Source organism: Trichechus manatus, unplaced genomic scaffold (assembly GCF_000243295.1).
Source record: "Trichechus manatus latirostris isolate Lorelei unplaced genomic scaffold, TriManLat1.0 scaffold00007, whole genome shotgun sequence".
Lineage (NCBI taxonomy): Eukaryota > Metazoa > Chordata > Mammalia > Sirenia > Trichechidae > Trichechus > Trichechus manatus.
In genome coordinates, this window is record NW_004443943.1 from 16,255,240 (window position 1) to 16,268,578 (window position 13,339).

The following is a 13,339-nucleotide window of genomic DNA, read 5'->3' on the forward strand; positions in this document are numbered from 1 at the left end:
GGGGGATTATAAATATTCTCCAAAAGATAATAGTGAGGGAAATAAGTCACCTGTATCCTCTGAGAAAGACAAACATGGCTCTCTTGGCATGCTGATATGAAGACTGTGACTAACAATATGACCCTGAAATCTAAGTGATTGTTTTCCTGGTTAAAAAAAACAGGCTAGGAAACCCAAATATGTGATTTGTTGATCCCTTAAAACCTTCTAGTGTTATCAGTTGAAACAGTCAACTTACTTCCATGAAACCTGCTTTTAGGTCCAGAATTGCTTTCAAATTCCTCCCAACCAAGGAAATACATTTTAGCACAATTCAACTAATTCTAAATATGTGCATCTTTTCCAAAAAGTAAATATGAATCAGTACACAGAATGGAATCAGATGAAGTTATTTATGAGTTACTAAATTAGTATAGTATCTCCCTTTTGCCACCAAGACATGGCCTGAAGAGCTAGTAATTTTCTAAAATACTTGGGATTCATCTAAATGAAAAGGAGTAAGTAGATGTAGGCTGAAAATAAATCATTTAAATTTGATCCAATCTCAAAAACTCTCTAAGGCACTTATTTAATATCTTGGTTTGAAAGTTTTAAAAAGGAAAAATTTAAGGTCTATCCTCCTCTACTGTATACACAGAATAAAAGATTCTGTGAAGTTTGAGAATATCATATACACCTTATATAGTGCCTTTGTGGTTTCTTGAGTGAAGTTACAGCCATGGTGAATGTGTTTAATGTATGATTGTATCATCTTATCCCTCCCCAATACTTCTTTAAGTATAAAGATTTATGTGCCTGAAAAACGATGAAATCCATGAGTCAAATTTTGAACCCTCCTGAAAGGAAAAAACGAAGAGAAAGACGTGAGAAATAATGCATACATTGTTGGCATTCATTTAAGGAGATCATATAGAAATGGCTCATGTTTACATGACTGGATGCTGAGGAGGCCACAGCATTTGGAACAGAAGCCAAGTATATACTGTACGGTAAACTTCTGAGATCAGAAGGAGCCCTGTGAGCTCAGCAACATTTCTCTGAATGAAAGAACCAAGCAGTGTGTCCTTTGAAGTGTATTAACTACCTATTCCATCTGACATCAGCCAAGACCATTAATTCCTAGAGCAAGTCCGGTTGGGTTTGGCTGAAGGTAGGATGGATCTTTTCTTTTTATATAGTCTTAGGCAATTTTCAACATACTCTTTCTATTTAGCAAAACTGATAATCCAGGGTAGTGGGAGGTCACTGTTACATACAGTTCAATACTAGCCAGTAATTATATATCTCTGGAAAGTGATACTCACCACAGAGCATGGTCACACAGTCTACAATGGAATGGATCCACGCTGTTTGTGCATAATCCTGAGCAAAGTATGTCTGGAACTCCACGAAAAAAATTGAGATACATCTGAAAACACAATGCAAGCAGTTTATACAGAAAGTGGGTGAACATGGATTTGAACTAGAACTTAAAGTTTTGGTTCAATCAGCTGTTCCAGTCTCCATGGGTTTTAAGTGATTTTCAGTGATACATGACTGGACCACAATAAGTAGGAAATCAGAAGCTGAACGTTTGAGCCATTCTAGAGGATAAGAAGAACAAATGTTCAGCTACCAGAGGGGCTGCTGAAATCAAGTGGATGTGAAGATCACTGCTATAGAGAAGGTTTTAAGGAAAAGATGGCAGGTCAAAAACACAGATTCTCATTTTAATATTTCAGAAACATTTGTAACTTCTAACAGGTTGTTATGTAAAACTTGACAATGAAGAGTTATGTATGACCCAGAAATTTCAATTCTAGGATCTGTCCAAAGTAATAAATAGATGATGATGATGATGATGATGACAATATGGGATATACATAAAAGAATACATTCTGGAGAACTAGTTTTATATAAGTAAATAGTGTAAACAACCTAATTATCTGTTAATCAGGGACTGGTTAAATAAATTATGACATATTAATATAATGATATATTTTTATGTATTAATTATGATGAAGTCTGTATTTATTAACTTGGAAATTCACAATATAATGCTTAATAAAAAAATTACAGAATAATTCATATAGTAAGGGCTTATTTTCGTGAAAATACAGTTCATATAAAAATGTGTAGTGTAAATACAAAAAGCCTGAAAGTTATACACCAAAATGTAACCATTCATTATATGTGAATGGTAAGATTACAAACGATCATTTTATCTTTATTCTGTACTGTAAATTATTTTACAACGAACAGCTATTTCTTATGTAATACACACAGAGAGAGTGGTTTTCGTATTGAAAAAGAAAGAGTTTAATTATTTAGAAAAAAAAGACAAAAATGAACCGGAAGTAACAGTTTGCATCACTGTACAGCTTGGAAAGAACCTCATACAGATTAGTAGGGTGTCCTAATTCAGGACAGGAAGCTTATAGAGTTTGGTGATAGGGGAAAGAATCAGGCCTTGTGGCTTGGGATGACGTAGGAGGTTATCAGGCTCTTTGGATAGGGCCAGATTCCAACTCGTCCTGTTTCGGCAGTGCACGGTAACCTATTTTCTCATTCTCCTTCTCACCTTCAGGTTGCTGCTGGATGTGAAGGTGGATGGAGAGGTTAGAAAGGAAGGCAAAAATCAGGTACAGTCAGGACACTGTTAGGCAGGGTCAGCTTCATGGGTGTCACACAGAGCCCAGCACTCAAAAGCATAAAACTTGGTTTAATGCTCCACTATCACCGTCTCAAAATCCTTAATAACTTTGTGTTTGAACTTGTGTTTTGTAGGCGAAAGCCAACAGGACAATGGAGCACACATGTGGGCCAAGGGGATATGTGCAGTGTGTGTGTCCGCAGTTCTCTGTGCTCCATTCACATATAGCTTTAGAAATGTCCCCCAGCACAGAATTTCTGTGGACTCACGATACGCTGGAGTTCATGAGACTGAAAGTGAGTACAAGGTAAGTGTCTTACATCTAAGACTGAGTAAGCATGGGGAGAGAAGAGGAAGTGGCGGGGCTGATAGCCCCCAGAGAGGCCATGTTTTTCTTTCAAACTAGAACTTGCTTCAAATGCAGAAAGAAGGCAATGGTGTTCTAAGAAACACGAATGACCAAGGAACCCTATCATATTCTTTCTACTCATGTGCTTCCCTGTATTACTGCCGTACTACTACCCGTTGCCGTTGAGTCAATTCCAACTCATGGCGACCCATGTGTTACAAAGTAGAGCTGCTCCATAGAGTTTTCTCAGCTGTAATCTTTACAGAAGCAAATCTCCAGGCCTTTCTTCCATGGCACCACTGCATGGGTTCAAACAGCCAACCTTTCACATAGTAGTAGAGCACAAACTGTTTGCACCACCCAGGGACCTCTTTCCCTGTATTAGCCGACCACTTATGCTGAAAACGATAACATATAAGGAAAGGGAAAGATGGGACTATCCAGAGGTTCTTTCCGTTTCAGTTCTTCCTTAATCATCAGTAAGCTGAAGGTAGAGAGTGTTGGCAGAACATGCATGCGTGTATCAAGAAGTGAAATAAAAACAGTTGAGTTAGTTTTGTGCAGGATTTCCACTGTTCTGGTAAGAATGAACTACATATACATGTACGAGCTACAAATTATGACTTCTTTAATTTCGGTGATCCCACATATGAGTTAAATGCTCACATTTGCATTTAAAAATAGCATTGCATAACATAAGATGAAAAGTAAATTCATGCTAATAAGTTAACATTTTAGTTTTTTATTAGAACAATATTAAATAGCAAATTAAAAGTAATTATAGCAAGTCGAGAGCGATCACTGAAGAAAGGAAAAGGCTTTATATCTTAACACATTTAATGGCACTTTTTTCCTGCTTTTTGAACAAACAGCCCTGCATTTTCTTTTTTTTATGATTTTATTTTGTTGTTGTTGAGAATATACACAGCAAAGCATACACCAATTCAACAGTTTCTACATGTACAATTCAGTGACATTAATTACATTCTTCAAGTTGTGAAACCATTCTCACCCTCTTTTTCCAAGTTATTTCTCACCCATTAACATAAACTCACTGGCCTCTAAGTTTCCTATCTTTCGAGTTAACTGTTGTCAACCTAATCCCATATAGATAGATCTTAAAAGAGCACAATGCTTAAGGCAGACTTTCTTTACTAGTTAAGCTAAACTATTGTTTGGTTTTAAGAAGACTCCAGGGGATATTTTTGGTTTAAGGCTTAAAGATTATCTCAGAGCAATAATTTTGGGGGTTCATCCAGCCTTCATATGGCTCCAGAAAGTCTGGAGTCTGTGAGAATTTGAAATTCTATTCTACATTTTCCCCCTTTTGATCAGGATTCTCCTATAGAATGTTTATCAAAATGTTCAGTAATGATAGCTGGGCACCATCCAGTTATTCTGGTCTCATGGCAAAGGAACAGCTATCATGGAGGCAATTAGCCACACATTCCATTTCCTCCTCCTATTCCTAACTCTCCTTCTTCCTCTGTTACTCCACGTAAATTGCTCGAGGCACCATTTGTTGTGCCTTCGATGGCCGCTTGCAAGCTTTTAAGAACCCATGCACTGTGCAATGAACTAGGAGGTAGAACAGAAGCAGTGAACACATTATTGTATCAATTAACTGGAAGGCGCCGTTTCATTTGCACTGAGCCCCACAAATTATGTTGCTGTTCTTGGTGTTAGGAAAGAGAAAAAGGAACAGGATGGATAGCTAAATTCTGTGTCTTAGTTGGGTTCTCCAAAAGCAGAAGCTGGAACTGAGTTTGGTGTGCAGGGTATATGATAGGGATCAACCTTTGTGGAAGGAAGAGAAACAAGCAGGACAGGGCAGAGAGATCAAACTACGATGCAAGCCCAACAAAACTGCAGTCAACCCCAGATGAAATGGCTGGGCCTTTATGCTTCCACCTCAACCAATCATTGGATGTGGGCCTCCCCAGCAAGAGTGCTCTCTTGGGAGAGGCAGCCCTCTGCAGCTTAGGGGGGACCCTAAGGGCACTGACAGAGGCAGGCTGCCCTGTATACCCTGCAGCTGAGTGTAGAGATGAGTGGCACATCTCCAGGTCCACCATAGTTGCTTTCTTGTTCTCCACACTGAGCACTGTATGCAATCAACTCAGTCCAAAGGATAAAAAAAATGGTCTTTCTCCATCCAGTGATTTAAGACGTCAGACAATATACTACAGTAGATGTGATGCCGACTTCATAATGATATCAGAGTTTGGAGTACCGAAACATAGTCACATCTAACAGCACAGAGAATGGTAACACAACTACCTAGCCACTACTAGGTACACTGTACACCTGGGATTCAGTGTGAGACAAGATTTGACTGTATAAATTTAAATTTAATTAAAATATCACAACGCTTTTTTAAAGCATGGAATTAACTGCAACAGCCTTAAACTAGTTTTAATTCAGTGTAAAAACCCCTATGATGTTTCTTAACATGCTAAAGATTGCTAGGCTAGTACTAAAAAGTCTATTATTTTCTTCTAACCACTAGGCCTTCAACTTAAGTAAAGAATGATTTCTTGGATATAGCCTCATTATCAAAACAGTTAAACTGCCCTTAGTATTACTGAGATTTTGAGCCAGACAAGTCTTTGTTGTTAGGGGCTGTCCTCTGCATTGTAGGATGTTCAGCAGCATTCTTGTCCTCTATCCAAAATGTCTCCTGGAGATCAACATCAGCGTGGTTGAGAACTACTGATCTAATCAATTGCCAAGTTCTACCTACTACATATTTCTCAAATCCCCCCACTTACCACTACCCTAATTCATATCATAGATCACTTCTTTTCTCCTTACTAAATCTTTTTGGGGAACTTAACATTTGTGTGACTATATTTGGCTCTTGTGACTTTTTTTTTAGTCTTACTTTGTTGTTGTTTTGTTTTCTGCTTGCTGTTTTCTTAACTGATTGACCGGTCACATCAGTCAAACACCTTTGTTGTTGTTGTCATTTGCTATTGAGTTGGCTACAACTCATGGCAACCTTATTTATAACAGAACAAAACATTGCCGGTCCTGCGCCATCTTCATGATCTTTGCTATATTTGAGCCCACTGTTGTGGCTATTGTGTCAATCCATCTCATTGAGGGTTTCTCTTGTTTTTGCTGACTCTCTACTTTAGATATGTGAAAGTCAGAAATAATAGCTGATTCCGGAGCCATTGAGGCTGGATGAACCCCTGAAACTATTGCTCTGAGATAATCTTTAAACCTTAAACCTTAAACCAAAAACACCCCCTGAAGTCTTTTTAAAATCTAACAATAGTTTAGCTTAACTGGTAAAGAATGTCTGACTTGAGCATTGTGTTCTTTTAAGAACTATCTATATGGGATCAAACTGACGACAGCAATTCAAAAGAGTAGACAGGAAACTTAAGGGGGCAGTGAGTTTATGTTAATGGAGGAAGAACAATTCAGAAAAGGAGGGTGAGGATGGTTGTACAACTTGAAGAATGTAATCAGTGTCACTGAATTGTACGTGTAGAAACTTGCATCGGTGTATGTTCTGCTGTGTATATTCTCAACAACAACAAAAAATAAAATAAATTAAAAAAATAATAATACCTGAGATTCTTATCTGAACATGTGAACAGGCTCACCAGAGGTAATAACCATGTATGTGCTTCTGAATTATTGTGATTTTTGTGGAATATGGAGCCCTGGTGGTACAGTGGTTAAGAGCTTGGCTGCTAATCAAAAGACTGGCAGTTTTAATCTACCAGCCCCTCTTTGGAAACCCTATGGGGCAGTTCTACTCTGTCCTATAAGGTCACTATGAGTCGGAGTCGACTCGACAGCAATGGGTTTGGTTTTGTTTTTTCTCATGGAATATGAGAGGAATATTGTATCACTTCTTAGTTGTTTTCAAAAGCAAAACGTATCATAGAATTTTCCAAATATCAAAGTTTCATGACTTATGCCTTTTAAATACAGGCATGACCTTAAAGAAAACAAATTTTATTATGAGCACACGTGGTTCTCACTCTGGAAATTATTTTGATTGTTCTTTGGAATATTTGTGCAATTGCAGACATCAGTAGAGTTGGGTTCTGATCCCTGATTCTCACACTGGGTAAATGAGTGTCCTTGAGAAAACTTCTTAATCTCCCAGGGTTTGTTTACCCATCTATAAAATAAGCAGTTTGGTAACTGCGACTGTATTAGTCAGAATAGGTTAGATTATGCTGCATTAGCAAACAATTCCTAATATCCTGTCATGGTTTGATAGGCTGTGTTTATAAGAATGTGGAAACAAAATACCACCCAAGTGTCATCTGTTACGAAATGACATTCTCAAAGAAATTTTCTTTCAAGGAGCCAACATGCTTGTTGTCTCCATCTTGTCATCTTCTGTTGTAAAATTTTGCTCCTGGATCTTGTAGTGTTAGGTGCTGACAACATCTGACATTTGGTTAAGACTTTTCTCTGGGTGATGAAATTAATCCACTAAATCAATGTAGGAAGTGATTCAAGAGGCATTGTAACCTAGTGGTTAAAAGCACTGTCACTTACTAACCGTGGGACCTTGAACACGTTATTCAAGCTGTCTCCACTGTTACATAGATTGAGTGATTTTATCAGTGAAAACACTTGGAACAATGCCACTGCGCACTGAGTAAGTGCTCAGAGAACATTAGCAATTATAGAAATTTGACTGTTGTTAAAAGAGTTCCACAATTCCATAGAACTCTAGACATCTATTGCACTAAGTGAACTTGGACTCAAAAGACTTAGAGAAAAATATGTCTCAGCTGTGGGAGTTTTCTTGGGACACTTAAACCAAATGTTGCTTTTCAGGTATCACCTCCAACTAAAGTGGTCAATTTATGAATAGAGTATCATGCAATTACACAATGAAATATGATTCTTAACATAATGTATTTGGTAATAAGATGTCTAGAAAAAATAATCAATACACTTTAAGGGACTGAATAAATAAATGACTACTTTTTGATTAAAAAAAATAGCCTGCACAACTTTAAACTTTATGTAAATTTTGTATGGGAGGCAGCATGGTCAGGCACAAGGCAAGAGCTAAAACATGATTTTAAAATGGCCTGGGTCGTAGCGGTAGCATTGTTTGTAATAGCAAAAACCAGAAAACAATAACACATCAATAAAAATGTGTTAAATACATTATGGACATATCCATATGTTGGAATTCTAAGCAACTATTTTTCAATGAGATAGAGCCACATATGATGATATGGAAAGACTTCCAAGAGATATTATTAAGTAGGAAAAAAAAGTTCAAAGCAGTGTGTATAGTATGATCTCACTGGTGTAAAAAACGGAGCATGCATTTATATGTGAATATAAATTTCAAACAAAACTACAGTTTATCATGACGCATAATCAACCAAACCTTATGGCAACACAAACAAACATCCTGCTTCTTTCCTACATTATAGCCTTGTTATTGGGGAGGTATCAATGCCTTTATCTGTGATGCCATCAAATAAAGTTAATAGTACAAATTACTTTTATGTACTGCCAAGGGTTTGTGCCAGAGAAAAGCAACAATGAGTTCTATTTGAATGAACACACCAGTAGAGAAAAAAGCTAGCATATGCAGATTTCAAAACTATATTTATTTCAACGATATGAAGAATGTGTCCCATTGTATACTTTTAATTAACTTCAGCATATTCAATTCTGTGTTCTTGGAAAAAAGAAAGAGAGAGAGAGAGAAAGACACGAGCAAGCAAGAATGAGAGAATCCTTGTATTTATGCTGTTGTCATCCAACTGCTTTCCTTCAACCTTGAACTCAGCCTCTACCATCATAGCCAAAATGCAAACTGAACCAAAAGCATTCAAACTCAAGGTTTTTAAGTTCACAAGGGCTCAGTTCCTGGTGAGCCAATGGGTTTTCAAGGATTACGCTGACCTTTTATGTTTTTCCCTTCTGGGATGAACGGAGACCCCAACCTGTGTAAGATTATCTCCATGTGTTATGTCCACAAATCCACTGTAAACTTTATGATCAGACTCTTTTCACCCAGTGCTCTTTTTCCTCATCCCTAGACTCAAAGCCACATGTTACAACTTTATGATCTCTTGCCATCAGTTTGTTCATAAAACAAAAACCAAAACAGTTGCCATCAAGTCAATTCCAACTCATAGTGACCCTACAGGACAAAGTAGAACTGCCCCATAGAGTTTCCAAGGAGAGCCTCGTGGATTCGAACTGCCGACCTTTCAGTTAGCAGCTATAGCACTTAACCACTACGCCACCAATGTTGCTTTTTAATTTACGAGTTATGAATTACACATTCAATTAGCTCCCCTTTTCCACTGTAAAATCTTAATGAGAAGATAATAGATAAGAAAATTCTGGAGAAAAATGCTTGCAGAAATTATCTTACCTATCCTTGGAGCCATATCAGCTTATGCTAACTTATTTTCTCAGGTGGGTGTCTGGTAATTTCTTAAAAACCCCTGGAAAATTTGTTTTATCATGAAAATACCATGGAAACATTGACTCCTCTAATGAAAAAGTCAGACTACTTCCCATTATTTAGTATATAAAGGGTTTTTAATATTTTATATTAATAATGGATAGAAGAAATATGGATAGAAGAACATACTTCCACATCTTCTGGAGATGCTTATGAAAACCAATGGCTGGAATACTCATGTCATTTGGTCTAAATATGATCTGACACTTTTTTTACCCAGGAGTTTTTTTTTTATTATTATTAATATATATGTTACATAAAATTTCCCATTTTAAACCTGGGACTTCTAAGTGTCAGAAAATCACATTCTTTGCAAAGAAAATTATATCTGAGCAGTCAAATAAAATACAAATGCACATGCACACACACACACACCGTACATATATACTTATATTTTCATAAGCCAGGTCCTATCAATAAACGAAGAAGAAAATCCCACCTACCTTGTGACTGCCCGGGTGCAGATGGTAACAAGGAAACAGCCAGCCACAATCATCCAGCCCCAGCCTCCATCTGGTGGGGAGGTATACTGAGCTCGATTTACTTTTGCCATGGCTTCAATCTATCTTTTTTCTTCTTTTCCAAGTTACTCCAACAGCCAAGTTATGATCTTGAAAGAGTTTGCTGCCCAGTGACTTCCTGTTGGTATTCAAGTTTGGCATAGAATGCTACCTGGCACACAGGTTACTGGCCATCTAAAACCAAAAATCAGGAGATGTTTGTATTTTATTGCCATAGCCAAAAAGTTGATTTTCACTTGGTAAAAATGATTATTACTTTTCTGTATAATAAGATTATTGGTAACTATGAATATCAGACTGGAACAAAGACTTGGTACCCATCCCTCTTTTAATAATATAACCTCTCAGGTTTTAGCTATCCATGTTCATCCAGCTAGATACCATATTCATAGCTTCCCTTGAAGATAGGTGTGGCAACATGGTTTAGTCTACACCCAAGGGATGTGAGCAGAAGTAATATGTGCCACTTCTAGTTCATCAGCTTAAAGGCAAAGGCACTTCAGCCATCCATTTCCCACAGTCTGGAACATGGACGTGAGATGACACAGCTTCAATCATACACAACAGGACATCACCATTGGGGCTGGCAGAGCTTCAAGATCCCCAAATGACTTTGTGGAAAAGAGCCACCCCTACAGCTCTAGACTTCATACATCTCTACATTACTATATGAAAGTAAATAAACTTCCATTTTTTTTCTGAACCTCTGTATTTTGGAATCTCTTTGTTACAGCAGCTTAGGTTATATCCTAATTATTATACTCAGTGAGTCTAAAAGTAACTTCTTTGACATTTCTGACAAAGAATACTATAATTTTGAAAGTATGTAACTAAAGCAAGACTAGCATGGCAAATAAATGAAACAGAATGGGAGCCCAGAAGCTACTACATAATAATACAATATAATCTAAATAAAGTAGCAAAGATCAGTGGAGGAAAAAAAAAAGGATTATTCAATACATCATAGTTACAACTATTCATTTAGTTCTTGATCTTCTTGACAGATCAGACTTAAATGTTTAAAAAAAAAAAAACCTAGGTGAAAATGTAGGCAATTATTTATCTGACATGTAGATAAGAGGATTCCCTAAAATATAAAGCAATAGAGCAAAAGAAGGGAAAAAATTTTGTTGATTTGTCTAAATTAGAATTTAATATTTCTGTACATCAAAACAAGTAATAAAATCAAAAGGTAAATCACAAGCTTGGAGAAAAAACATTAGAAGTCCAGCATGGTTCAAAGAAGTAATATCTACAACATTAATTCATTCAACTATAAATAATTATTGAGTGGCTCGTATGTGCTAGGCACTATTTTAGGGCACTGGGGATTCAGTGGTGAGCAAAGCACACAAAGCTCCTTGTGGTGGACAGATTCTAAGGTGTCCCTATGACCCCTGTGCCTCCTTTGTTCATACCTTGTGTAATCACAATCCCTTCTCCTTGAGTGTGGATAGGACCTGTGACTTGCTTCTAACTGATAGAGAATGCCACAAGTGATGGAACATCAGTCCTGTGATTACATTACATAAAGACTCAGTCTTGCTAGCAGACTCGCTCTTACTCTTCCGATACCCTTGAAGAAGCAAGCTGCCATGTTGCAAACTGCTTCTGGAGAGGGCCACATGGCAAGGAACTGCAGCAGCCTCTATGATCTGAGAGCAGCCTCCAGCTGACAACCAAAAACTGAAGCTCTCAGTCCTACAACTGCAAGAAAATGAATGTGGCCAACATCCCAAGTGAGCTTGGAAGCAGATTTTTCCCTACTTGAGCCTGCAGCAAAGAACACAGCTTGGCTGAAACCTTGATTGCAGCCTTGTTAGTTAGACACTGAGCAGAGGACTCATAAGCTGTGCTGGTATTCGGGTGAGATAAGGTATTTCCTCACGTATTCTTCAGCATGTTGAAAAGACTTCTTAGTTACAGTTAGGGAGGAATTTTTTAAGAGGCAAAATAAGACTTTTGACAATTACTTTTTCCACTGGATTGAGCAAACCACCCAGTTGTTGATACAAATCTATTATGATCACCAGAATAAATCTTAAGTAATACTAATTGAAACATCATTTCAAATATGACAGTGTCATTTAGGTTGTACATAATTTGGTGAATGTGGGCTATGTACCACTTGGCAAATTATGGGCAAACCAAAATGCCTAATAAAAAAATAATTTAAGACTACAACTTTCTCAATAAAATGACTCACAATAGAACTTTGCAAGCGTACATTTTGGATGCCACTGGAATGGATTGGTAGCTTTCAAGTTCAGAGAGGAAATACAAGAGCAAAGATAGTGAGGCCAAGGTAATAGGAGTGATTCCCAAATAGGCCACTTAGGTTTGCTCACTTTCAAGCGCTGGCCTCCCTCTTCATATTCATAGTAGTCATCTCATGAGTAGTGGGGAGACTGATCACAATGGAGGTCAAGTGGACAATGGAAGAGTATAAATCCATCAAAAGTATTGAAAGAGCAGTATTGGTACAGATACTAAACCCTACTGTTTTAGAGAAAATCAAGACTATTATTTGAAAGATAATATTGCTATGCATTGGCCTAAAACCAAACTAGTTGCCACTGAGTCGATTCCGACTCAATGGCAACTCCATGTGTTGCAGAGTAGAACTGTGTTCCATAGGGTTTTCATGGCTGTAATCTTTTGGAAACAGATTGCCAGACTTTACTTCCGAGGCACCTCTGGGTGGGTTTGAGAGTGCATAACCAATTGCGCTACCCAGAGACTCCTTTACTGGCCTAGGGACTGAGTAACAACCACTACACTGGTGTCAGGGCTAAGTGAAAATAACAATATACAACTACCGCTTACAGAATTCTTACCATAGGCCAAGTTGCTATTAAGCATCTTTAGGACAGTATAGCCCTTACAACATTTAATCCTTATAACAACCATAGAAAGTAGGTATTATCTATCTTTGACAGATAGAAAAACTTAGGCTAGAGAACTTAAGTAATTTGCCCAATTATTATTAACAGCTACTGGGTCTGATTACAAGGCCGTTTTTCTTAAACACTACCGTACACTGCTTCTACTACATTTCCTGGTTCCTAGGTAAAAATTCATATACATTTTCTTCTAATCCATATACTACATAATTCTTGCTGATGACACATCAATAGGGTGACATGAATTGCAGCTTGATGCAGCTATAAATGAAGCTCTTTAAGTGGCGCCATTGTTATTTCCTTGAAATATGCCAGTAGGGGTCACTGACTTGATCAACCAGGGGAATAGCTATGATTTCACAACAAAACCAACCTTTAAAAGGAGTCCCCAACTCTCTGGAGCTTCAGGGACAGTCCCTCCAAACCATAACTTTGTGTCATAACTAAGTACTTTTA

General features: G+C 37.5%; 1 protein-coding gene across 1 annotated transcript in view; it reads right to left on the bottom strand.

Annotated features, from left to right (window-relative positions):
• SLC16A12 (solute carrier family 16 member 12) overlaps window positions 1-10,027 on the bottom strand; it is a 25,160-nt gene extending 15,133 nt beyond the window's left edge. The window contains 2 exon segments of the mRNA XM_023738725.1: window positions 1,305-1,408; window positions 9,903-10,027. Of these exon segments, the coding sequence (XP_023594493.1) occupies window positions 1,305-1,408; window positions 9,903-10,012 (214 nt within the window). The 5' untranslated portion in view covers window positions 10,013-10,027.
• Window positions 10,028-13,339: the final 3,312 nt, after the last annotated feature.